The 27,340-nt window shown below is 45.2% G+C and overlaps 1 protein-coding gene across 2 annotated transcripts in view; it reads left to right on the forward strand.

The window, feature by feature from the left end:
- Nucleotides 1–27,340, forward strand: part of LOC119396484 (ragulator complex protein LAMTOR3) — a 75,978-nt gene that overhangs the window by 12,836 nt on the left and 35,802 nt on the right. Inside the window, exons 1-4 of one of the 2 annotated variants that reach the window (XM_037663740.2) lie at nucleotides 16,242–16,346; nucleotides 16,603–16,637; nucleotides 17,119–17,177; nucleotides 20,701–20,834. In XM_037663740.2, the coding sequence (XP_037519668.1) occupies nucleotides 16,251–16,346; nucleotides 16,603–16,637; nucleotides 17,119–17,177; nucleotides 20,701–20,834 (324 nt within the window). In that variant the 5' untranslated portion in view covers nucleotides 16,242–16,250. Of the gene's footprint in view, nucleotides 1–16,241; nucleotides 16,347–16,602; nucleotides 16,638–17,118; nucleotides 17,178–20,700; nucleotides 20,835–27,340 lie in introns of those variants that run through there. The other variant, XM_037663732.1, reaches the window with a different exon arrangement.

Here is a 27,340-nt window from a genome sequence, read left to right on the forward strand (position 1 = left end):
GTGGGTCGTTTAAAGCTTCTAACCCATTACAAAGGGCTCAGCCATAATTCTTCATCGTCATCAACCGTCGCATCAACAAGGTGCACATAATACCTTACAGATGGTACCTCGCTGCTCTGCAGAATGACGAATAATGTCGTGGTTGGTGCTTCCCAACTTCACAACACTTATGATTTGTGGCGTAGTGGGTACGTTGCTAGTTTAATTGTATTAGTAGCCACAAGAGAGTTTACAACGGGCTTAGAAATGCCGCTCTTCTAGCTTTCGATGTGACTGTGCTGCGCTTTCCGCGCAGGCCTGGCGCTTTTTTGTGAAACATCTTTTTTCCAAACTTCCACAGAATTGCTATAGACACATTCCTTGTTTTGAGACAAGCGAACGTACCGTTTTATTATTTTTATTCACTTTCGCGCTCCAAGGAGTGCCGAATCTCTTCGCTTATACTCTCTAGTTCGACTGTAGCTGTTCAAGCTCGAAATTCCAAGAAGAAATCGTGTGTGCGCGCCCTTTACAAGAGAAAAACGATGACGCATGGAGCCTTAATGGTGCGGAAAAACGCTTATACACAAGGCTCAGACAAGCGTACGGCGATTGCTTTTTGAGGGAGAAGCGTACGGGTGGGAGAAGGAAGGGAAGGGTGCAACAAAACCAGCGCGTCTCGATACCGTGCGGCCTATCCCAGGGCACGTACTCGCCGTATTTCCTCTCCAGTTTCGATCATTCCAGGACAAAAATTTGGAGGCGTACGCGTGACTCCCTGCCACGTTCCTTCGCGCCACTTATCGTTTCCCTCTCTGTTGGCCTGATGCGGTGATTTATTTCCGTATATATCTGTACTGTAGTGGCAGCTCAGCCAAAACGCTGTTTGCACCAGAATCCCGTGTTCTTTACAGCCAGAATTCTTTTCAAGCGGTCAGGTATGGCCGTACTGCTCACTATTGATTGATTGATTTATTTATTGATTGATTGATTGATTGATTGATTGATTGATTGATTGATTGATTGATATTAAGGCTATATTAATGTATAAGTGGCCTTGACCATCGGTGACGCGCCTCCCCCTCTCCCCCTTTACAGCCCATTCCATCTCTTTATGCATTGTCGTTGTTGTACGTAGGGACCGTAGAACAATGGCAATGCATAATAAGTGGAACTGAGCCGGTTGCGCGACCCAGTCGCGTTCCGCAGGACCTAATAAAGCTGTTTCCAATTCAATTCAATTGTCATTGTTGTAGAATCAGGAAAATTAAACGTATGCAGTGAATAATTATTGAACTGCAATAAACCGCGGCGTACCTGGTGCAGGTGCTTCTTCCTACAGCTGTGCCCTTAAGATTTATTTCATCTTCGAGCGTTGTCGCGCCAGTAACGACAAGTGTTGGCAGACGAGGACAGCGACGTCCTTGTCTGTCACCCCTTTGTCCCTTGCGAGCTTTTTTTTTTTTTCGGTTCAGCTGGTCGAATTCCTATTAGCTAAGAATCAGCTGGCTCAGTTGAATGCAATAGGTACGCGTAATCGTACATCTTATTTCGCTGTTGCTTACCCTGAAGATTTAAGCAAGGTCCTAGTTTTGTTTAAGTACGGTACGAAGCGTTCTTTAGCTCATACGAGGCACTTGGGGTAAGTATAGGTGCTATAAACCATGCAGTGCCGATATAAAATGATCTAATCAAGTAAATCCTCACGAGTGGAAGGTAGCGTAGAAAAAAAAAATAGTAATAAGGAGTCGTGCCTCTCCGCTGCTTCAAAATAGAGGTGCGCCACCGAAACAAAGATGTTTGTCCTAGTTTTTTTTTCCCGCTCTCGAAAGATATCATGCGCATCGACCTATGTTTACTCCAACCGATACCACACGAAACGGTGCAATGTTTATTGCGAATAATATTGCGGCAGCCACGCAACCACACTGTTTCGTATTATGACCAACCACGAAACTGTAACCCGCCCCGGTGGTCTAGTGGTTATGGTACTCGACTGCTGACCCGAAGGTCGCGGGATCAAATCCCGGCCGCGGCAGCCGCATTTTTGACGGAGGCGAATGCTTGAGGCCCGTGTACTTAGATTTAGGTGCACGTTAAAGAAGCCCAGGTGGTCGAAATTTCCGGAGCCCTCCACTACGGCGTCTCTGATAATCATATCGTGGTTTTGGGTAGTTAAATTCGAACAATTATTATTACCACGAAACTGCAACATTCTGTATTGATTGAATGATAACCCAATAGACCCGACTTGAATGATGGCCTTCTTCTTTGACAGTTATGAAACGAGAAATGTCAGTGAGGTGAGTTATTTTTCAGGGAAGGGCACTCCACTTTCGGGTGCTGTGCACAAAAGAGAAAGATAGGGAGGAATATGCCCCGATGTTAGCGTCGCATATTCAGTGACATCAGCGTAGCCAAAAGAGGGAGGTTGGAGGTAAGGTTTAGTATTGGGAATAATGTTAACCTGGTGGCTGTCATGAAATGCGGAGGCATATTATAGTTTGGATTAAGGTTTATAATTCAAGTAATTTGGCTGGAGGAAGGGCTAACAAGTTGCGACGTACATAACCTAGTACGCGCTTGGAGGAATTGTTATATAGTTACTTTAAATTCCCGCGTGCAATTTGCCGTTTGCTCGTGCAAGCCTCAAAGCCACACTACACAGGCCACCTCACCGAGGCCGTTGGCAGACTTCCTTTCGCACGACTGTTGCAGCTATATGCCGGTTAAGGCATTGGGCATATTTATCTTATTGTGCGCTTTTGTTGTTGTTTTTTTTTGTATGCTTCGCGTCGTAGGACATGTACGAGATAATCGGTGATGTGCCTAAGCGACAACAGCGTCATGTCGCGCAGTACGTCAGCGTCGTTATAGTGCGGTGACACGCAGTCACACACTTCTAACGTCTAACGCAGTCACACACTTGTCTGGCTGAGACGCAGAATGTGCACTGCGCGATTGGGCACTATAGTGCTCTGTAGACTGGGCAGACGACCCTCTGTCGTGGAAAGAAGACCCTGAAAAGCGACACGTACGTTCGTACAATCACACTTTTTGAAGGGAATTGTACACATTAATGACAGAGCAATTTCAGGTAAAGCTACGAGCAAACAAGTGTAAGTTGCGTTCCAATACTAGACATATGTCCAGACGACAACTTCTTGAAAACTGCATCGAAGTCAATTAAGAACGATGATGGCTTGAAGAGTACGGATTCAGGCTTGCAATGTCGACGGAAAGTTCACCCGAACACAAGAAACGACACAACACAGGTTGAAAGCGCAAAAGACGAAGACAGAGAAGAGGCTTGACACACACGAGCGCTGACTTACAACAGTATTTTATTCGGAACCAAGCAACCGCATATATAGCTTTGTCATGCCGAACCAACAAGCCCAAAGAGCTACGTGAACAAGGAACGGCACAAACCAGTGTCTTTTTTTTTCTTTGTTTGCTATTTAAATTAAGCTATGTTCTGTTTTTTTTTCTTGGGTGCACGCGCGCATAGCTGTAATCATTGTTTCTTTCATGTTTTTTTTTTTCTTTTTGACGACGCGAAGTCAAGTCTCAGAAACGCGTTTCAAATACATTCCAATAGAATACAAGCTGCCTTCTTAGCCGCCAAAACGGACAGGCTCTAATGCTGAAGAGAGTTTGAGTATAACTAAACACATGTGCATCCCCTGCCTCTGGCATAACGGCAAGTTGGGCCAGTTGGAACCGTTGGAGTCGCTGTAACCGAGTGAAAAAATGAATCCCTCTGGCATATATGTATACATTAAAAAAGTTTCTGCCCCTGTGGTATGTGCTCATTTTTGTGCCAAGCGAGCGCGCGATTAGTGCTCTCTTTCTCTCTTCCCTTCTGTTTCTCCTTTCATGTCTTTATTCCTTTTTCCCAGCGCAGGGTAGCAAGCTGGACGTGTGTCTGGTTAGCCTCCGTACATTTACTTGCTTGTCGCTCTCTTTGTGTTCTGTACTCTCGAGTGCCAATGTCAGTGCGCAGAATCGTTCTTCGAGCTCAAAACAGCGCCCCTGTTGGTCGTGAGTTAACCCACGAACATTTCTATTCAAAGTAATAATAATAATATCTGGGGTTTAACGTCCCAAAACCAGGATATGATTATGAGAGACGCCGTAGTGGAGGGCTCCGGAAATTTCGACCACCTGGGGTTCTTTAACGTGCACCTAAATCTAAGTACGCAGGCCTCAAACATTTTCGCCTCCATGGAAAATGCAGCCGCCGCGGCCGGGATTCGATCCCGCGACCTTCGGGTCAGCAGTCGAGTGCCATAACCACTAGACCACCGTGGCGGGGCTCTATTCAAAGTAGATTAAAATAAACCCGCTATAGCTCAACGTGTGAGTGAAAAAGGGCTCAGGTTAAACCAAAGAGCCGCAAGAACGAGCTCTTTAACGCTGTCGCGTTAATAAGCTAGAACATATACATACTCGTTTGCTCTCAGGCACGCCACTAGTGAATGTCATATTTACGTGTTTCGGATCTGAAGGGGGGAGTTTTATGACGGCGGCACGTTTAGCGACCAGCTTCGCAGCGATGCCGCACTGCTCTTCCAGTAGTAAATCACGCGTTACCTGGTTCACGCGTTTTGCCTGGTCGCGTCTCACTTGTAGCGCTGGCGGTACGTGCCACATACGGACGCATTTCCGCGGCAAACGCACAACTCCCGCTGCCAGCTGCCAGTCCGGGCTCTCTTCGCTCGGGGCACGTTCAACTTGTTCCTGCGTGCCGCTGCCTATACTAAGCGCTCCACTGCTGCTGGTTTTCGTAGTGTAATGACCGTGCTGCAATTTAATCAGCTCTTTTTTTTTCCTCCGCGTTCATCAGCCGCCACTGCAGTTGCGAGAGGCACCCTAGATGGCGCACACAGCGGTACTATAGAAAGCAGGCTACAGTATACGCGTCCAATTAGAGCAGAGTTGCAAGCTCAGCGGTGTGTGCGCGCTTTCGCGGCGTCGCAACACTCGTATAGGATAACTAGAGGAGCCCGCTGCATCAGACGGCCGTGCGAGAACAGTTGCACCAATCGCGCCCAGGATGCCTCTCGAGTTTTCTTTCTCTCTTTCATTATTGTTTTTTTGTTTCTTACCGCTGTACTCTCTCGCCAGGAGACGGACTGTCTCCCCCTTCGAAAACACAGAGAGCCTTGGTGTTGTTCTTTTTCTTTTTCGCCGCGCAAAGCACTGACTTTGAGAAGATCGGGTACATACAACACCGTGTATACGCGAGAGCAGGCGCGCAGTGGACCGTGGGAACAGGATGCACCGCTGTGCCATCGTTCTCAATCGATCACTTTCAGCGATATATATATATATATATATATATATATATATACTTACTGTGACGTCCGATGCAACGTAATGTCTCATGCGCCAGTAAAGGTCATTCTCTGGCGCCAGGGCTGCCTTCAGATTCTATCATGCAGACACAAAATACTGAGGCGAAAAGTGTTTGAGATGCTGTAGATAAAGCACACTCTAATGGAATGTGCCCGACACGATACTCTCTGCTTGTATCTTAAAATATGTTAAATTCGTTCTTGTCGATAGCTAATGATCGCTGCCCTGTCCAAAAGAAAACACTGCTCGGCGGGTCACCCTAAAGGCTGACCCACCGGTGGGCAAACGTCTAATACAAGAGCCTCACAAAAGTGCTTAAAGCGCGAATAAGTTTAGGCCATACAATGGCGGAACAATAAAAAGAAGAACGTAGTGATCATGACAGAATTGCAAAGCGAATGCGTGCAATACACGACACAAGCGTTTGATTTGTACTGCCAAAAATGCAAACAAGAAATTACGAAGCAGGATAGCTTACCCGAGGGATAATATAGGAGAGCGCTATCTTGGACAAATAATTCTGTGGTTGCCAGATATAATTTAGGCCTGAAGTTAAGCGTGCAAGCGGCAATTATAGTAACCTTGCGCGTGCTGGAGTGAACAAGAACGAAAGAACCTGTTTTCTTTAAACCATATTATGTTCTTAATTGAAATGTCCATCACTGTACATGGCGAACTTGATTTTATACTAGAACTAGAAAATTTATGTTAGTTGGCTACCCGCTACAGCCCCTTATAAGAGTAGTTCGTGGTCAAAACAGGTTATTCGATAACGTTAGTGTTGCTGCCGAGATCCTTGGATCTTTACTGTTATCATATAGCATCGGCTGCGTATCCCTGTTTGTCGATCTCAGAAGCGTACAGTGTTCTTTTTCTCTTTTTGTAAGCCATTGTACGCCACTATTATTTTACCTGATGGCCACAATATCAGTTTAGCAGAACAGAGACATGAATTAGGGGTGAGTATGCTGTCAGGAAGAGTGACGGAAGTCAGTTATCCAGGCCGTAAGCATAAAATTATATTGGAACGAAGTTACGACAAAGAAACAAGCAAACCAATGAAAACATACAATATAAGGGCAGTGGTAATGAGGTTGAAATAGATAGATAGATAGATAGATAGATAGATAGATAGATAGATAGATAGATAGATAGATAGATAGATAGATAGATAGATAGATAGATAGATAGATAGATAGATAGATAGATAGATAGATAGATAGATAGATAGATAGATAGATAGATAGTAGATAGATAGATAGATAGATAGATAGATAGATAGATAGATAGATAGATAGATAGATAGATAGATAGATAGATAGATAGATAGATAGATAGATAGATAGATAGATAGATAGATAGATAGATAGATAGATAGATAGATAGATAGATAGATAGATAGATAGATAGATAGATAGATAGATAGATAGATAGATAGATAGATAGTACTGAAGAGGTCCACATCTTAGACGTGAACCCGTGTTGGCTAGCTCAGATAATACGGTGATTGTTGATAGTGTATTCGCCTAATTGAAAGCAATGTGTCTTATATTCTCGAAAATAATGTTTTTCCTGCAGCCCCCTTTAAACAATAGGACAACCCTGGCCACATCTAGAACAATGGGGAGTACCCTCTTTCCCATCAAAAAGTTAAGCAAGTACTACAGATGAATCCCTAATTATCAGCGACCTCTTGTCCTCCATCTGTACATAAACAAGTTTGGTACGTTATTATTAATAGTGTAAAGGCGACCATATCTCCGGTGTAACCACATAATTCGCGTCATATCTCTCATGTAAGCTCAGCGCTGGCCGCTGGGCAAGAGGCAAAATGTTCAGCCCTTTTATTGTCAATTAACAAGGCCGCGCCTGCTTTCCAGTAGTATCGCCATGATGCGGCTACCTTTACTAACCTAGAAAGGGCCCGATCATGTGTTCAGCAGGTGTCCTAACCATCATACCACATGTGTTTTTTAAAGGCGAAGCGTTTCTTAGCGAACCAGCACTTTGACCGTATCTATCTATCTATCTATCTATCTATCTATCTATCTATCTATCTATCTATCTATCTATCTATCTATCTATCTATCTATCTATCTATCTATCTATCTATCTATCTATCTATCTATCTATCTATCTATCTATCTATCTATCTATCTATCCCTTAACTTGGTGCAGACCAAAATTGGCATAGGAGGACGTGAGTGTAAGACCATGTGCAAAACGAACAGGATTCGCAAGTAATGACATGAATAACATGACTTCCCTGTCGCGTACGTCATGAAATCCTTTCCACCAGTCCCGTGTGGCACATACCTGCATACAAGGCGTGCGCAGGGTTCCCCATCGGGAAGGGGGGGGGGGGGGCAAAGTTTTATCGCAGCGCACCCCCCGCCCTCCCCCTTTGGTCGAGTCCAAAGGAAAGCATGCTTCACAATGGATGATAAAAAATGAAAATGAAGCGATGACGGGCTTGCCACAATGGCCTGCCTTTGGTCCCTGGCTTTACTGAAGTAAAGATGGGAAGTAAGCAGTTCTTGGAATGCAAGCCTTCGGCCGCCGTTATCGTCAAAAACCTGCGTGGCCCTAACTGAGTAAACATATGGGGCAGACATTGCCCCCCCCTCTCTCTCCTAGGTGACCAGGGGGGGGGGGGGAAGCGTCCCCCTCGTGCGCATGCCTATGCCTGCATACCGCGGCCCACAGGTGATTTAGAGTCTCTATAAACCCATGCTTGGGAAGCCTTAACACGACAGCGTGAAGTATGGCAGAAAATTTGGTGCCGGCGTCGGTTGTGTTGTCGATGGCTGAACGATCTCGATGGATGAAAATAATAAAGATCACGGCCGGAATCGAACCCCGGCATTCTGCAAGGCAGTCAAGTATTCTACCACAAAGTCACGGCAGTGCTTCAAACTGCTCCGAAAAAAGTCTCTATACAAGCGTCATGTCAGGACAACGCCAATTGTGGTTGCAGCCTTGGCCATCCGCTTTTATATCAATGTAATTAATATTGCATATGTTATCCTCATTATGTAAGGTAATTACACCTGTGGCGTTGCAAGCTGTAGTCAAACTTTGCGCGAATACGCCTACGGCAGCTACTTATGATATGCACGTCCTCGCACCGTAGCGTGCATTTCGTGCAATGAAACTGACGTCTCTGCTCTGACGTGAGTGCCGACGTTACGTCGTACCATGAGTTACCCTTTACACGCCAGTGTATTGGGCATGCCTGGTAAGCCCACGATATGCGCACAACTACTCAATTTACGCAAAGACGTCGAGCCACCTCGTAATTGTGCATAGGCTGCTACTCGCTGACTGCTTCGCTTGAAATCGGTTCCCACAATGCGTGAGATCCGCCAGAGTTTTCTTTTTTTAATCAGGGGCATAATTTTTTCCCGAAGAAAACTAAGTACACAGTCGAGGGGAGCAAGACCTAGTAATTTTTATGTCGCTGACATTCACTTCGTTAATTATAGTAAATTTTCTAACTCGCGTATTGTAGTTAACAGATGTCAATGTTTCAACTAAGGAACTGTAATTGTAAGGAAAATCTAACCGCTATGTTTTCAGCGACACAACAATTGTGTGCTATATCTTTTTTTCTGGCTGCAAAATGAAGCCTACAAAATTAAAAAAAAAAAACGCATGAATATATATGCTTCCGTGACATGATTAAGCAACGCTCTTAATTGTCTTTTACGTACAGCATGAGCCAGCGCGTCACATTCCTTTTGTGCACCTTAAATGTTTACCTTCTTTGTATAACAAGACGCTAAAAATAATTAAAAAAAGACTTGTATATACGTATACATACAAGCTGCCTCCAATGCGCCCACTTATTTCAGGCGCGCATGTCGCCCGAACAGTGAGACATGTGAATACAGCGCTTGCTTCTTTCGTCACTCATTCACATTTGAGCAGTGCTTGGGCATAGTGAGCAGATCATATTCGAAATCATATGCACAAGATATATAAAAAGGCACACCCGCCGCGGTGGTCTATTTGTGCTTGACTGCTGACTCGCAGGTCGCGGGATCGATTCCCGTCGGCGTCGTTCGCATTTCGATGGAGGCAAAATGTTGGAGGCCCGTGTGCTTAGTTTTAGGCGCACGTCAAAGAAACCCAGGTGGTCGAAATATCCGGAGCTCTCCACTATGGCGTTTCTCATAAGCACATCGTAGTTTTGGGACGTAAAACCCCAGCGATTATTATTATTGTATCGGAAGGTAGACTTCTTCGAACGTCAGAAAGAACTAGATTTTTTTTAACGTGTTGTTCCAGGCAATGTATAGGAGCATGTTATGATGTGGCCGGGCCTAGACGGACGCTCCTGAAAACGGCCGCGTGTACGTATGCGTTCTTATATTTAACTTCTTATTGCGTTTAATAGAAAAACTTCGTGCGCGCAATGTTTTTCGGCGGCAAAGAGCCCCTATAGGCCGAAGTTTTCGGCTTTAGATCTTGGATTTAGGTATAGGGAAGTGTAGCGCCTAGGCCAAGGATTTGCAGCTCGTCTTCCCGCTTGATTCTATGCCACCCCAATTAGCCATCGCTGACGGCCGGCTGATCTTATTGAAAACGCAATTTTGTGAGAGAGGCACCGCGGCAAAAAGGAATTCTTTATGAAGTGTGACGACAGGTATCGACTCTCGTTGCGTATACCGAGGCTATGCGTTGCTACGTTAGGGACGGGACAGATAAAGCACTGGCTTGCTCAACAAATTCCTTATTTTCTTATTCTGTTATTTCTCAGCACGTCTCAGTGCACTGGTTGTTCAGACAGGCGTGAGGCTGTCTGAATGCGTTCTGATACGCGTTGGAGGGCTACATTCACGCGGCATTTTTCATGTTTTGCGGGCTTTCCTGTTCAAGCGTTAAAAAAAAGAAAAGAAACACGCTCTTTGATCTTTATAATTGGCTGAAAATGCGTAATTGACGCTTAGTTCAGTGAATTTCATGTAAGAAATTCATTACAATTAATTGAATGTAATTGACAAAAGAATTGCCGGCGCTATAGACTGTGAACAATGCATGCACTTGGTGTAATTGCTTTTTCTTGGCAAGATCACCCCCTTTCCATTTATATTTTTCTTTACTAGTTCGGCATAGCATCTGGGGCGCCCTGTGTAGCCCCTAATGGGGGCGGAGCGCACGGTTCATGCCAAACGACGTTTCAGCTCAGCTTCGGCATTGACAGGCCCGCACACCATGCACTATTGGGTGCGCACAGATGGAGACAGCGGTAGCAGGTTGTGCGATGCTGACATTTCAGAAATAACCTGATACGATACTTTGGCATGCATAGGATACAATAAAAGTAAATTCGACAGCCGCGTAGCGCAGTGTAGCCCGTTATGTTTCATCGGTGCACGCACAGTTAACTCTGTTAACTGGGTTAACTGCCTGATGTATGCGCAGATAGTACATTGCACATATATAGCTACGAGTGGTCACATCACGAAAGAACGACAGCGCAATTTCACTGGGGCCCCATAAAACCTCGGGTGCCTGCTGTTCTATAAAGCTGTCTGACCATGCATACTTTCTCTTGTTAAGCGGCGCTATATGTGTGCGCAGATCCTCATATATTTACCTCTCTCGTATTTTCCAAGACATATATATTTGTATTACCTTTTGTGCAGGCGACGCCATACGCACACGCACATTTATGTTACACACTTTCGTGCGCACGTAGAAACACTTCTTTCAAAAGTGGCAGCGGCTGCAGATGCAGCGCTACACTTTCTCGGTTTATTGAAAACTGTCGCTGCAGGGGTGTCCAAGCAAGGGTGAACATTGCCACCATGCATGCGTGTATATGCACTTTTTGCGGCGCTTCGGTTTGAAAAAAAAAAAAAAATATTGAAGGGACCGCAAAAGGGCCGTTGTGCCGAGCTGTTGCATCACTTGGGAGCAGTCAGAAGGGTGCGTCGCGGAATAGTGTCGGCGGTTTAGCGAGAACGCAAATACAAAACGTGTAATCCTTGAACGCGCGTACATAGTTGGTGATGTCGGCAACAGCTGAAAAATAGGCAGCATTTTCTTGACCGAGACACCTCATTGAGCACGCTTATATGTATACCGTCTGGCTACGTTGATAGCTGCAGTGGCTGCGCAAGCGCCTCCGTCGTAATGCGCACATACCGTTAGGATTCTTGAACCGAGCACTTACTTGCAACCGCGGCCTCGAGCGTATACGGCGCCCTAAATCGGCCTTTTCAAAGAAATATCGAATTCCGCCTCTTGATGGCTGCCACAAACTTGGCGGTGCAATAAAGCATGCAGGGTATCCACGCAGAAGAGAAAAAGAAAATGCTCAGCTTTTTTTGTAAAGCAAGCGAGAGGAACAATGAAACAAGGAATACTGCAAATTTCTGGGGGCCACCTTGCGCCAATTGCACCTTTGCTATGTGCGGCGCACCCGCGCGTGTGCTGCTGCCTGCTTGGTAAGCAGGAGACCCACACATGAGGCGCCGCATGTTTCGCAACAAAGTTCCAGTTGAAGCGACCTCCAGACAGTGCGTTCACCCGAGCCTTATATTTGCCGCATTCAGTGCTGAAATAAACAAAATGGATGAATTAATAAACGGAGACAAGATCGTTCGTGGTAACGGGAGGGGAACGGCACTTGTGCGCGCCGGTAGATTGCGGCGCATTCACAATGGATTCAATTTGTATGGCGGCGAAAAGGACAGGTTTACCACGATAGACTCGGACATCCAAGCTCACAGTGGCATCTATATAGTGCGCTCGAGCGAAGTATATAGCTGTCTGGTGAACCCAATAAGAGTATCACTTGTGCGTGCCTTTTTACCACCGTCGTCTACTCGTGTACGACTGGCAAGTATACAAACATAAAAGAAGTTATACCGGTTTAAAAGAATAAGAGGAAAACCTCGTCCATGAGTTCTTAAGGGTCATGAAAAAATATATATATATTTGAAGACATCTAAAAAAAAAACTTTTATTATAAAGAGATAAAATGAAATCCCTCTGGTGCTTTTAGTAAGGTACTTATATCGTCTGATAACAGCTCATAAAAAATACCTGGACGCAAAATAAATACATATCGTGGTTTTGGCAAGTAAAACTCCAGATGATTATGAGGCACGGGGCTCTGGAAGTTTGGACCGTCTATAGTGTTTTTTAACGTGCACTGACATCGCACAGCGAAAGTATTTCGCCTCAATCTAAATGCGTCTTCCGTGGCCGGGATCGAACCAGCGATTTTCGGGTCATGAAATCTCTGATCTGAGCTACAAAAAAGTGTCGCCGCATTATGCGCGAGTACGTTCGTCCGTGCAGTGAACGTTGCGTATCGCATGTGGCTTTGTACACAGCGGAAAAGTGTGTGCAGGTCAGACGAGCAGTTGCTCGAATTCTATATTGCCTTAGTACAAACACAACATATAGACAACATACTATAAAGAAGGCAACTCGGCTCATCACTCTTCACAGAGAGGGTACGCCTCGATGTTGAGTAAACACCACGCTAATTGTGGCGGGAGTCATAGAACAGGCTAAAGATAATCGAACATGGCTTGATCGACATACTTGGTGAACAATGTGTAATGAAACCGATTGGAAGTCGGTGTTTGTTTGTTCCTTCCATGTTCGTCCGTTACTTGTTTATTCGTTTTATTTAGATTATCATAAGTAACTAACAAGACCGAATTTCAGCCATTGTGAGGTGCTTAGAACTAATCGATTGCTTCGCGCCACACTACATAAGCATACAAGAGAATGCCGCTTTTTTTTTCGCAGTACGAATAGGTCGGGACACCGCAGATGATGCGCTGGGACTTGCTTGTCGCCAAGTCTCAGTTGTCTTGTATTCGTCAACGACGGGCGTTTGCCAGAGCTGTCGTTGCCCTGACGATGACAAGTCGGTTCCAGCTGCATGCTCTATTCTACGATTTTTCATCAGCTGTGTATCTAGTGACTGCTCCAGGGCACGAACGCTGGTGCGACTGCCGCACAGGTGCGCAGACGTCGAAGGGATGCGCGTTCGTTGCGCGGAAGAGGCAGCAGTACTATGAACTAGTGGAAAATAAAGTAACCCTACTTGTACAAAATTTGCTATGCGGAAAATTTCGCGACTACATGTCATGAAAAATGAGCAATGCAGTTATAGTCGTTTAGTAAAGAATGAAAGTATTCACTATATAAAGACCACGCAAATGCGCAACCAAAGATGGTCAGCGTTAAGGTCATGCCAATTTAGATCCTTAAGGAAGTTTCGGCATGGCTGTAATCATTGCATGCCACAACATAAATAGGCCCTTTCGAGTGGAATTTCTTCGAAAGAGGCTTCATCGCATTGCACAAAGTAACGCAGAGTCAACGTATATTTGGTGACACATAATTTTTGAGATTTCTATCCCGTTCCTTCTACACTGGCATGGATTTGTCAATGTATTGCTTCACTTGCACAATACACAGTAAACCACTTTACACCCTTAAGGGGGTTTCGCCGTGTCTATACTAACACCCTTACACCCCAGGAAAAGGATGTTTTCACGTATCAAAACACCCATAACATAGGGTGCTGCCACTGGACTAACACCCTTATCATGGGGTGTTTCCAATGGCCTAAACCCCCTTATTGAAAAAAAAAAAGCACGTGAAAAATAAGATCTAACAGTCAGGGAACACGTAATTACAGATGACATCAGCAAAGAAGGTGCACGCACGCGCTAAACGGTACACAGAACAGAGCGTATTGTAAAATACCCCATGGATGGAGCGATCGCGCTACACAGCCTTACACTCACCATCTGGTATATATAGCCAAAGTATCTTAAGCCGCCTTTCAGTGCCGGTGAGGATATTACTGTTCCGTATAAATGAACAATAAACATTAAGAGAATAGGCGTAAATTTGTGGTATGCTTGTAGATAGCCGTAAGGGATACATATATTTTAATCTAAACGCGCCTAAGGTACAACGACTTTTTAATCAACGAATCCTAGTTATCATCTGGCACGCAGTGGTATGGGTCATGCGTGTTTTGATAACCCATAACACCCTTAACTCCTAAAGGGTGTTTTAGCTAGAACATCACACCTTAAAGTTTAGTAGTGCTTCCACTGGGGCTAGTTGGTATGGCATCACGAAGTGAAACGATGCGCTGCATAGGTGAACTGAGACGAAAGCGCCACGAGAACACGAAACGGACAAGGACCTTGCGCAAGGTCCTTGTCCGTTTCGTGTTCTTGTGTCTTTCGTCTCAGTTCACCTATGCAGCGCATCGTTTCACTTCGCAACACCTTAAAGGCTCTTTGGGGAAGGAAAACACCCTTACACCCTAACTTTTGCAAATTTTGGTTAGGCAAAAAGGTGTTTTGCTTGCTTGAAACCACCTTAAGGGTGCAATATTAATGAGCAAAGTGGTTTACAGTGTAGCAATATGAACCAACTTGCTTTTACTTCTCAAGCCCACACGCCTACTGCTGCTCAAAAATATGTCCTCGAATTCTTCTCATTCCTCATCCTTACATAACACCCCAGTGGCGTAGCCGGGGGGGGGGGGGGGGGGGCACGCCGGGCCCCCGTGCGAAATACAAATTTTTTTTTGCCATGACATACAGAGCACAAAATGACACTCGATCACATCTTCCAGCCCGACCCCCACTTTAGATCAAGGAGGTGCACCCCCTGAAAAAAATTTCTAGCTACGCCCCTGTAACGCCCCAAGCCTCAACATCTGCGTCAGTCGGCAACACGATGGTTTCTACATCGGATACTGTGTATAGATGAGATGAAAACCAGAGCATAAAATGTTTGAAGACGTCTCTATCAAGCGGAGTCGATGGCAGCCCCTCCGCTATTCTTAAAGCTTGTGGAACTATATTTTCCCAAGTGACAACAATAAATAATAGTTGCTTGAATAATTTTAACTTGAATAATTCCATTTTCGCTAGCATGTGGAAGACTGCTCGTGTCTTTCCTGCATTTAAGTCTGGCTTTACTGTAAAACTGATCTCCCAAATTATCGCCCTATCTCTCTTCTATGTGCCTCGTCTACGATTTTTGAGCTTGATATTCGCAGTATATTGTCTTTTAGTATGAAGACCTTCTTGATTCCAAATCAGCTAGAATTTCTCTGTCGATCGTCGCTCAACTATCATAAACCTCGTAAAGTTCACCGCCAAGGAAGCTCTTTGCGCTGCTAAGCACGAGAGCGCGGGAAAGCTCTCGCGTGTGCTCTTCACTGACGGAACGACAGCTATACCTATCGTTTTAACTCGCTAAAAGCCACGCCTTACTCGAAACAGTCCTACTTCACGCAGTCTCTGCCAGAGCTCATTCACGACCCCTCGTTGGAAACACACTGCGCGCTGCAATCGAGCAGCATAAACTCGGCTTGTTACTGCTCCCAGATTCATCAGAATAAATTGCCTAATGGCTCGCTAGAAAACGTTCGAACCTGTATCTCATTGGTGGTATGGAGATGGCGTCCAGTACTATCTTTCTCGTTAACGTGTGCAGAACCATACGACACGATACACAGTTGGTGGTCTCTAAACGTTGGCAGTGTTAAAGACGGCATCACGAAATACAAAACTAAAATAAGGAGCCCGACGCAAACGAACGCGTGAATACAGTTTCAAATCTGCCGCTGTTCTGCACGGTGACCAGCCGTTAAAAATATAAAGATCTAAGTCGTCACATAAGTTAGAAGTGCCGCAATAATTGACGTAAAATAATAAGTAAAATTATTAAAAAGTTTACAATTTCATAACAAGGAGACCAGTTGAAGTATTAAAAGAACGTAGTCACATTTTTTCAATGGTCTCATAAGTTCTTTTATTAATGCAATAAAATAAGAACAGATTCTTGGTACACATATACGTGACTTAAGATAATTTTTTAATTGATATTGCAGTTAAGTATTTCAAATGAACACGCACTGTGTATTTGCATTAGCCGCTAGTATGCGTCGCGTCTGTGGGGTGGCGCGCCGGGTGCCATCCGATGTAAACACCATGGCCGATGTAAGTCATATGATTTTTAGCCCCCAATACATGTTTCTAAAATTGTTCTTAATTTGACGACCAGTGGTGCGTGAGGTTCAGTGTACATAGAGTGGCATGTCTCCTGATTGTGTGGGCGAATAACTTCAGAAGCGCCAACCATTTTTATCATTCATTAATTCCCGAGTCGTCTTGTCGCTGCCGCGACACATCCGCCCATCAAATGTCACGAGTGTATTTTTACCCAGAACCTTACGACTTTTCTGTCACGTTGCAGGAGTTGAAGAAGCACCTCATCCAGCTCATATCCAGGTAGGCAAACTTGTTTGTCGTTTTTGTCTGCGTGTGCGTGGTTCTGTATTGTAAATGACAGTGTAAACATCGGTGAATTGTGTTCGTTGCGGTGAAAGAACCAAGGGCAATAATGAGATTGTCGAGACACGTGCAGTAAGAATTCGTATTCTTACTTTAGTTCTTCAGATTTAGATTAGCGTAATTGAGATTTGGCTAGTTGGTGCGGATTTACGACACCGGAGTTGAATATTCATTTCGGTGAGCCAGCCTTTGCGCAAGAAAACTTTTTTATTTTCGACCATGATGCACGTCATCTTCAATGTATTATCACTTTCGTCGCATGGTTTTTGCGGGATGTAAAGTTTGGAATATGAAAACAATCCGTGCCGGGGGGGGGGGGGGGCTTCGAGATAAAAAGCCATGTCAAGTGGACGAAACTTGAGCCTCTTGTCTGTATTGTTGGTGCATGAAGTAAGTCTTCTATTTTTTTCATATTTAGGGTCCAAGGTCTCCAGGCTATTGTATTCACAGACCGAGACGGTGTGCCTCTAATAAAAGGTAATGCCTGAAGGCTACAACACCCCGAGGTCTCCATTAGGATTGGCATACTGAACTCTTGAGCTTCTGTAGCAGCGACGTTTTTTCTTATGAACGTACAGCCCGATTGTACATGCCATCTTGCATGCAGCAGCGTTGACTGTGTTTCAATGCTTTGTTGTTATAGTGACATTAACAACCTGATGCAGACTTTTGTTAAATTTTGGGGAGGCGATTCACGTTATTTTTCTTGTTTGTGGAAGATAAAATGTAGACAGCTTCATTTTGAATGAACCTCTATGCATGCTCGCTGAAAAGGGTGTAAGTACTCATAAAAGCTGTTGCAAAGTACTTTGCTGAAATGGATGAGTCATGATATTCATGGTTACATTCAAAACAGTTATCAGGAAGTGCTTAGAATGCTCGCAGTGCCTTATGTGTACTACTTAATCGCATGTGTACACTCGAGCTAACCGGTGGAACCAATATTGGTAATCTTCACATGACGTCATGCACACAGCTTTTCAATGTGCTAGTGCTGCAGCATGGCAGCTACAAGGCCGTCGGTGCAGCACATTCAGTGATGCAGGATGTTGGTGTCTGTGCCAAAATAGCATAATAAATCCTGTGCAATGTACCGATAATATTCACATGATGTCATGCTGCAGTATGGCACCCTCAGTGTCATCAGTGAAAGCAATTTACACTGTGGCTCTGTAACGTACTCCACTTCCCATGTCACATATGTGTAAACATATTGTTCACACACTGTCACAAAGCTATGTTGTATGAAGGAAGGGAATTTTTCGAGGGCTCGTTTCTTTGTGGGACACAGATTTAATGGACACCAGCATGTAATGAAGCCAAGGAAAGTATAGGGGACGTTAATTGTGCCGGTTTAAGCGTATTGGAATAGTTGTGATATAGATGTGAAGAAAGCAAAGTGGACGAAAAAACAACTTGCTGCTGGCAGGGACCGAACCTGATATTCAAAGGTCGCAGGTTCGGTCCCTGCCAATGGCAAGTTGTCTTCGTTGGCTTCATTATCTGATGGTTTTCATCTGATGGTTTTCATTAAAGGGGTCATGAAGCACCCCTTGGGCTTGGTGAAAAAACACATCCTGTGGAAAGCTGACACTGCTATGAACTGCTCTGCCAAATATTACAGTCGTGCGCGCTGCGTAAAGGCCACAAGCGGAGCGCGAAGTTGCCGTTTCCCCAGGCACCCTCTTTTCAAACAGAGGCTGGTTGTCACTCTCGTCGGTGGGCGGGGCGTCTGCATGTTGACGTCGCGAATCTGCCAGTTTACGTCACAAGAGACATAGCATGCTTATTGGCCAATAGCCAACGTAAATCGAGAGCGGCGTTTGGATCAGATGCGCTTCTTGCCACAAGGTGCCGCCACTTGCCGGCGCCGCACTCCTCAGTACATGGTAGCCACACTCGCGCATGCGAATCACAGTGGGAGAGCGATTGCGTTTCATGACGCGCGCTGACGTAACTTCTTTCCCCCGTGCCATCCTTCCCTATGTAGCTTCCAGTGCGCTCGTCAGCACGAGAAAAGAGAGAAAGCGCTGAGAGCGTGCGCCAAACCCCCGTAACTCCGCTCATTCTTGACGGATTCGAGAAATTTTTGCGGCAATCGATTCAGGAGGCAGTAAACTCCGATACTGAGGTCATTAGATCATTACTTGGAAAACCCCTTTAAAGCTATGTTGTGGAAGATGAGTAACTTCTCAGTTAGCAAGTGCAACAAGTTGGCTTTGCTGTCAGAAACACCCACACTGTGCTTTCAAGTGCTCATGTACGTTACGTTTAGTAGGTAATGACATGATGTTAGATATCCAGAATGGTCTGTGCCAGGGCTTCTGATACATAATTATAGAAAAGAAGCTGCTAGCAAGTTATTTAGCTTATAATCCTATATAAAAATAAGGGGATACATTTGGGGAGTATTGTCTGTATGGTTTAATATATGTGGATTGCATTTGTTAGCTGATAGCTGAAGAGAGATGCATCTTTCAGGTGGTATGATTGGAAAGGAAGGTGAAGCTTCGTGATGTAATGTTTAATGACATGATTGATCAGCTGACCATCTTGTCATGTCATCTGACCATCATGATGCAAAAAAAAGTCAGATGCAGTTTACTAGGTATGGGCAGTGGAGAGGAAGCCAGTTATTAACTGTACTACCATTTCAAGTTAAGTCGGAGTGAGGGCTGCACATATATTTGAAAATTCAGAGTATGCATTTTGAAATGGTGCAGAATCTCATCATCATATTCTGTTAAAATGTGATAAACATAAACAGTATGCTTGACTGAGATGTCAGCTTTTAATGGCAGCGGGGCTGCTATCTTGAAGGGATATCTTCTGTTGTATTTTATGTTTGTGTTACCAACCATCACTTGCAGTTGACTGATCCCATTGATAACGTGGAAACACTGATTCTGACCGCTGACGAGACATGAAGAGGCATTAGCATAAGAAAATGCAACACTACACAGTAGTGCCCAGGGGAAACAAATGAAATTGCTGTGAAGACTAGCAAAAGGCTATAAAGTTTGTGGTGCAAAGGAGAGAATAACTCAAAATAAAACAGGCATAGCCTAAATTACGAAGGTACTTATTCTTCATAAAAATTTAAAGAGCAAACTTGGTGGCAAAGGCTGTCGCCCTGTTTAAAAAGGGGTTGTTCATATCATCTAAGCGTTCTTTTCTGCACTGAAACTGTCCTTCAAAGGAACTAGTGGGGCACTGCCATTGTTAGAGAAAAGAACAAGTTTATCTAGCTTGTGGGGAAATGAGTATACACTTTGGTAATTTTAATGAAGCTGTTAAAATTTTTCTCTTGAGAGTTTCAAGCTAAAAAATATTTAGTTAGGTTACAGTTTGCTTAGCTCAAATGAAATTCATTTATAAGAAGCTGCAAAGATATTCACTGAACCAATAACTTGTGGACGTTGCCAAACCCACCACATGCAAGAAGTTCTGCAATGGCACTGCTGAATTCAGAAGAGTGTAAATATAAAGGTAAATGTTGCCAAAAAGCTTGACTTTGTAGTGACTTCATAGGCAGGTGATAGTGGGGACATTGCATAAGTAATGCTACGGACATGTATTTCAACTTGTGCTACCTTCAAATATATTGAATTTTAGGGGCATGAAAAATTGGTGGATATGTATGTCAGCATTTTGAGCGATATGTTTATGGTGACAAATAAATCCAGGAGAGTAAACTAAGGTTGCCTGATGAATGAAAATTGATCAAAATATGACACTTGTAGCCCACTGCAGATTTGGGACATTATACCCAAACCTGCATTATATTTGTCTCGGTAATTTAGGAAGCGATAGCATTCAGGAAATGCAGTATTGGTAATGCAAAATTAATGAACTGCCACACATTATATATATATATATATATATATATATATATATATATAGATACATACATACATACATAACCTGGCCTTGTAGTGCTAACATTAGCTGCACTAAACATGTGCTGTGTATAACTTACGATGCATGGTTGATTGTGCAGCTGCGACAGATGGAGCACCTGAGCATGCCTTGAGGCCCAGCTTTCTGGCAACAGTGGGCATGGCCATGTCCCAAGGTAACAAGCTTGGCCTGGGCAAGTGCAACAAGATGATTTCCTCTTATGGCAACTATCAGGTATTCAACATCCTAAGCCTAAGTCACTTTATTTTTTATTTCCACTGCACTGAGGCCTTGTTTTACACAGCAGTTGAGCGACACCACGGACCCTAGCTAACGGGGGGGTTTCCACCCCCTCCCACGCCTAGCCGTGCGTGGCTTTGCCGTGTCCGGGGAAAAGGGGATCCTGGGGGTTGAGTCGACGCTGGGTGATTGGACCTTTAAGGCCCCCCGGCAGAGGCAACACACCCCTTTGGCCCCTGCTTCACGTAGACGGCACCCCTGGGCTGACCCACCCAGGGGAAATCGGCGGTCGCCTTTTCCTATCCCCTTCTCTGAGCTTTCACTTTCCTATCTTCTTTCCTCGCTGTCCTGTCTTCTAATCTCTTCGGTTACTTCCCCATTTTCGTAGGTGGCCCGGGTTAACCGTGTATATGTGTCCTCTCTTGGACATAATATATTAGGTAATAGCGGCATTGTACGGCTGGCGTCTGCAGCCTTAGTTCATAAGTGCTGCAGCGTCCCCAAGTTGGACTCCATGGTGGGTGGCCGCCACTGCTGCCGAAACACACACAACTATAATGGAAACAGCTCCATTCCCCCGTCTCCTTGATCGTTACCCTCACAAGAGGGTACGCACCGATGAAATGCTTAATTCTCTGACCCGACCAACAGAAACGTTTCCGAAATTTCACGTCCTTCACAGCCAGAACTCTGACAAACTCGCAAGAACTATCTCTCCGTTCACAGTTGCAAAATCCTTGACCGAAGCCTTAGGGCCGGGCTACAAGGTAACCAAAATGGCGAGCGGTGACCTTCTTCTCGAAGTCACAGCGAAACAACAGTATGAAAAACTAAGCACTCTTGTATCACTTGGAAGCATAGCCATTACAGTGTCACCCCATAGGTCCATGAACACCTCACGTGGTGTTGTTTCTGAAGTAGACCTCCTTGACTTGTCTGAAACTGAACTGCTAGAGGGATGGAAAAGCCAGAACGTAACTGATGTGAAATGAATCGTTATTAGAAGAGAAGGAAAAGAAATCCCAACGAAACACCTGATTCTTACATTTGCAACCAGTGTTGTTCCCCAAACCATTGAAACAGGCTACATAAAGTTAAATGTCAGACAATACATTCCCAACCCCAGACGCTGCTTCCAATGCCAGAGATTCGGCCACGGATCACTGAGCTGCCGTGGTCATCAAACTTGTGCTAAATGCGGTGTACAAGGCCACCCCTCCGATAACTGTGCTGAGCCACCACACTGCGTCAACTGTAACGGCAACCATCCTGCATACTCACGTTCATGTCCATACTGGCAAAAAGAAAAAGACATCATCACATTGAAGTACAAAGAGAACATTTCTTTCCGCGAAGCCCGTAAAAGGTGCTCACCCTTCCACACCACACCCTACGTTGATGCGGCGCACCGGGGGGCAATGTCGCATCGGCCTCCGCCACTCCTTCGGCCTGCACAGAGCGACCCGTCAGCTGTGGCGCCTGCCCCCACGGCGGTAGTAGTTAAGTCTACTCCGCCAACTCGTGAACAGGGACCGGCGACTCCAGGCACGTCGGGTCTCAAGGCCTCGTCTCACCAGGCGAGGCCCAAAACTCGAGCCACTAGCCCGGCCGTGCGGGCATCCAGTGCCTCTGAGGAGGCAATGGACACGGTATTGGCACCACTGGTGCCGAAACACCGGCGCAGTTCTCTGGACTGCGCCAAGAAAACAAAAAAGCCAATAACGGGGCCGGACGACCGTCCTGCCCCCTGAAACAGTGTTTCACTTGAACACTCCACACTTCCTTATTCTACACACAGCACCTTTGTATGATTAATATGCACACACAAATATTACAGTGGAACATCCGAGGCCTTCTTCGAAACCTCGATGACATTCAAGAACTCCTTCACGAACTCAATCCTAAAGTGCTGTGTGTGCAAGACACACATTTAAAACCACAACACACAAACTTTCTACGAAACTACCTCATTTTTCGAAAGGACCGAGATGATGCCACCGTATCATCGGTGGTGTAGCCATTATAGTCAACCAATCAGTAGCATGCACACATTTACCACTACAGACGTCCCTGGAGGCAGTGGCTGTTCGAGCAGTTCTTCTAGACAAACTCATCATGATTTGCTCTCTATACATACCGCCACAATACCACCTACAAAAACAAGAATTCCAGTCCTTGGTGGATGAACTGCCGGAACCTTATCTGGTCCTTGGGGACTTAAATGCGCATAGTGGTCTATGGGGTGACTCTCGCTGCGATGCGCGAGGTCGTCTGATTGAACAGTTTCTCTTCTCTTCCGGCGCGTGTCTGTTCAATCGGAAAGAGCCAACATATTATAACCTCGCCAACAATACCTACTCGTCCATAGACCTCAGCATCGCATCTCCATCCCTTCTTCCAGTCCTTAATTGGAAAGTTATTGGGAATCCCTACGGAAGTGACCACTTCCCAATAGAGCTAAGCGCAGCAATAACAAATCAATGTCCTCCACAGGTTCCTAAATGGCAGACCGAAACAGCCGATTGGGAACAGTTTCGAAAACTTACCCTCTTAAGGGGGGAGGCTACCTTCGGATACCAACTTTTTTGTTTATTGAGATATCTTAATGAAATTTTCATGATAGACTCACAGCAAAAGCATTAGAAGAATTACAAAATTTCATGAAGTTATGTTTACTGGTTCTCAAGTTATGGCAATATGTCAGAATAATGCACATGGTTCTCTTATCCCAGGCCTGGAGAACTTTCAAAAGGTACTGGAACTGTGAAATTAACTGTGATGATTCCCAGATTGATACTTCAGGGGGTAACAGAGCCCTTTTTTTGAATTTCCTTGCTGAAAAGTTTTAGCAGACCATCAAATTTAGTGTTGGTGATTAGGATATTATCAATCAAATTTTGATTAACTATAATAAATAACAGACACAATATATTGAAAAAATGGGCTTGTCACCCCCTCAGAAATTTATTCAAGTACATAATAAAAAAAGACTTATGGAAATTCGATGAGTGGTTCCAGAGATATGGCTGGGATAAGCAGCCTCACTAGCCAAAAAAGTCATTTTGAGAAAAGGACATTTGAAAGTTTTGAGCACATATGTAGTTCTAAAATGATCCTGCAGCATAACTGGAGGTGTCCTTTGGCACTCTTTCTTTGCCGCCTTTCCATCTTCTCTAGTGATCTATTCTTAGCCTTTTTCAAGCACAGAGAATTTTTCTCTGCTGCCCGTTATATTGTAATGTGATTAGGCCATATGCTGTGGTGCTTTGCTAGCTTTCTTGTATTCGTGCTATCACTAAGTCTTTATTGCAATTGATCATTGAATAATTTTTATAGGATACTGAGAGTGGCTCTCATCATGGCAGCCTATCCTTTCCTCCTAAATAACAGGCAATTACGGCCAAAACATTGGGGGAATAGAAATTCCTTAGCTGTTTATTCAAGACGCGAATTGGGCAGATGTTAATTCATCTCCCTGCTTCACTCAAGCTCACTTGTAAACCTCGACTGTGATGCGCTTCACAATTCACCCGGTTGCGGCGAACACGGTTATCTGCGAGGCTTTTATTTTTTTTTTTTCAGATGATTCATGAGAGCTTGCGGCGATACCACGCACGGCTCCAAGCGCGCCTAAATTGCATCAACAGTGCTTTATTTCACCTCGTAGTGCTCGGCCGCGGAGTCCGGGAAATCTGCACGCGATGATCTGGGTCGCGGCATTCGGTGACGATGCGCAATATCCCTAGGTGCAGTGACGAAAAATCGGCGCGCAACGTGTTTGGTCTCGCATTTCGGGACGCCGACGCGCGGCCGCTGCGCGACGAGCTTGGCTGTGGGGTCCGCTGCCGATGCGTAAAATTACCATCCGCGGTTCCGAGGAGCCGGCGGGCGATGCGCTGCGTTGCTTACGAAGAAGCACACTGCCGCGGTTCCTCTAACGCGTTGTTCTTGCCCGCAAAGTTCGAGGTTCGTCTCGCACGCCGGCGCCGTGAGCGGAGTTAGGCCTAGCGACGACTCCGAGCAGTAGACGCGCCGGCCGCGGTGCCCGATGTTTGTTTCAAAGTACGTAATGCGTGGTCGCGAGTACAAGGAGTCGTCCCGCGATTATCTTCGTCACTACGTACGAAGTGTTGATAGCAGAACCTCCAACCGCTGATCCGACGAGTCAAATAAAGGGTCGGACCGAGACGCGCGCTTACGACGTTCGCTACGAGCGCGGCGTGCCATCGTAATTTGATCGGGCTTCCGCTTGCAGCTCCTAACTAAAACGTAGTTAAGTTCTACGTGATCGTCGACTTCGAGCCGTGAACAAATAACGAGTGCGAACGCGTCATAAAGACCGCGACTTTCGACAGCCGTGACCTCGCGAAGCGCAAGCAGCAGCCATGGCAGCAGCCGACGATCCCCCGAAGCGCGCATCGGACCAATGGCGAGGCGCGCTGGGGCAACATGGCGGACGTGGCCAATCGGAGGCCTCGAAACGACCTTCGGACATTTGCTTTTTGTGCGCTTGTTTTCGAAGGGAGGAGCCAGCTGAGGCGGGGAATTCGAAGACGGAGAAATGCTCGTTCCGACGAGACCAAAATATCGGCGAACGGTGGCGCCGTTGCGGAGCTATTATTTTTTGAAAATCAGTGTTTTTTTGCGATTTCCGCAATAACTTTCGCCACCGTGGCAGGCGTAACAAATTTTTTAAAGCACTTCTACGTGGTTTTTGGTGAAGATATTTTGGAATCTGATAGAAAAGGGTCTACAGAAACTGAAAATGCGATTTTCAAAAAAACCGATTTTATGCCATTTTTCGCGATACGAAAGGCGCGTCCCCCCTTAAGCTGGACTGACATGTGTACCTTAAGTATACAAGCTGCTGTGGACTACTTTGTAGCCTTTTTGATAGATGCTGCAAGCAAATGCATCCCACAAACAAGCGGACAGTCTCGAAAACAACGTGTCCCATGGTGGAATAATGACTGTCGAATTGCGCGAAACAAGCAAAACAAGGCGTGGAGGTTGCTTCGCGATTCTCCGACAGCAGAGAACCTTATAAACTTTAAGAACATAAAGTCCCAAGGCAGGAGGACGCGCCGACAGGCTAGAAGAGAAAGTTGGCAGAAGTTTTTATCAGGAATTAGTTCATATACACATGAGGGTAAAGTCTGGAACAGGGTCGCTAGGGTAGTAGGAAGAAAAGCGTATTCACTTCCTCTAGTAAGCACAGAAGGTGACAGCTTGGAAGACCAGGCGAACTACCTAGGCGCACACTTAGAACAAGTGTCCAGTTCCGCGCATTACTCCGAAGTCTTCCAACGGTACAAAACAAGAATAGAAAAACAGAAACTAGAGCGGAAAAGCACAAAGCACGAGGCATATAACCAGCCTTTCAGCTTAGCTGAGCTACAGGTATCACTAAGCTGCTGCAGTAATTCCGCCCCAGGTTCTGACCGTGTGGTATATGACATGTTGAAAAACATACCTGCCGAAACGAAAAAAACCTTACTTTCCCTGTATAATGCCATCTGGTTTTCCGGCGAGATCCCCTCGTCATGGAAAGAGGCGATTGTCATTCCTATTCTTAAACAGGGCAAGATCCATCCTCCGTTACGAGTTACAGGCCCATCGCGCTGACAAGCTGTCTGTGTAAACTTTCGAAAAGATGATAAACCGCCGACTAATACATTTCCTGGAAACGAACAATCTACTTGACCCGTACCAGTGCGGATTTCGCGAGGGAAGATCCACCACTGACTACCTGTTGCGTATCGAGGCACAAATACGTGACGCATGTCGCCCACAGGCAGTTCTTTCTTTCTGTGTTCCTCGATATGGAAAAGGCTTACGACACAACATGGCGCCTTGGAATATTAAGAGACCTGTCCACCTTGGTTGTACGTGGTAGAATGCCGATATAATGAGCTACTTGTCGGATCGTACATTTCGAGTCCGGGTAGGAAAATGTTCTATTCAAGACCATTTCTTCAAGAAACGGGAGTGCCACAGGGTGGTGTACTTAGCTGTACACTCTTTATTATCAAAATGAATTCCCTGGCGCCTCTGCATACCACGAAATATGTTTTATTGCACATATGCGAGAATATACAGGTTGGTTTTAAGTCGTGCAACCTTTCGATCTGTGAGCGTCAGGTCAGCCAGGGCTGAACAGATCTCCAAATGGGAGGACGACGAGAATGGTTTCAGCCTTAATCCTCAAAAAGCACCTGTGTCCTGTTCTCTCGAAAGAGAGGCCTTCATCCTGATCCAGATATTGACCTGCATGGTCAACATTCTCTCCGGGAAGACGGAGCACAAATGCTTAGGCCTAATTCTGGATAGTAAGCTTACGTTCGTATCGCACATTAAATATTTAAAAAACAATGCTAAAAACAATGAATGAACAATGAAAAGTGTTGTCACACACTACGTGGGTAGTGACAAAAAGTGTCTGATGAACTTGTATAAATCCTCATACGCACTCGCCTAGACTACGGGGCAATATCTAGCAG

Source organism: Rhipicephalus sanguineus, chromosome 1, assembly GCF_013339695.2.
Source record: "Rhipicephalus sanguineus isolate Rsan-2018 chromosome 1, BIME_Rsan_1.4, whole genome shotgun sequence".
NCBI lineage: Eukaryota > Metazoa > Arthropoda > Arachnida > Ixodida > Ixodidae > Rhipicephalus > Rhipicephalus sanguineus.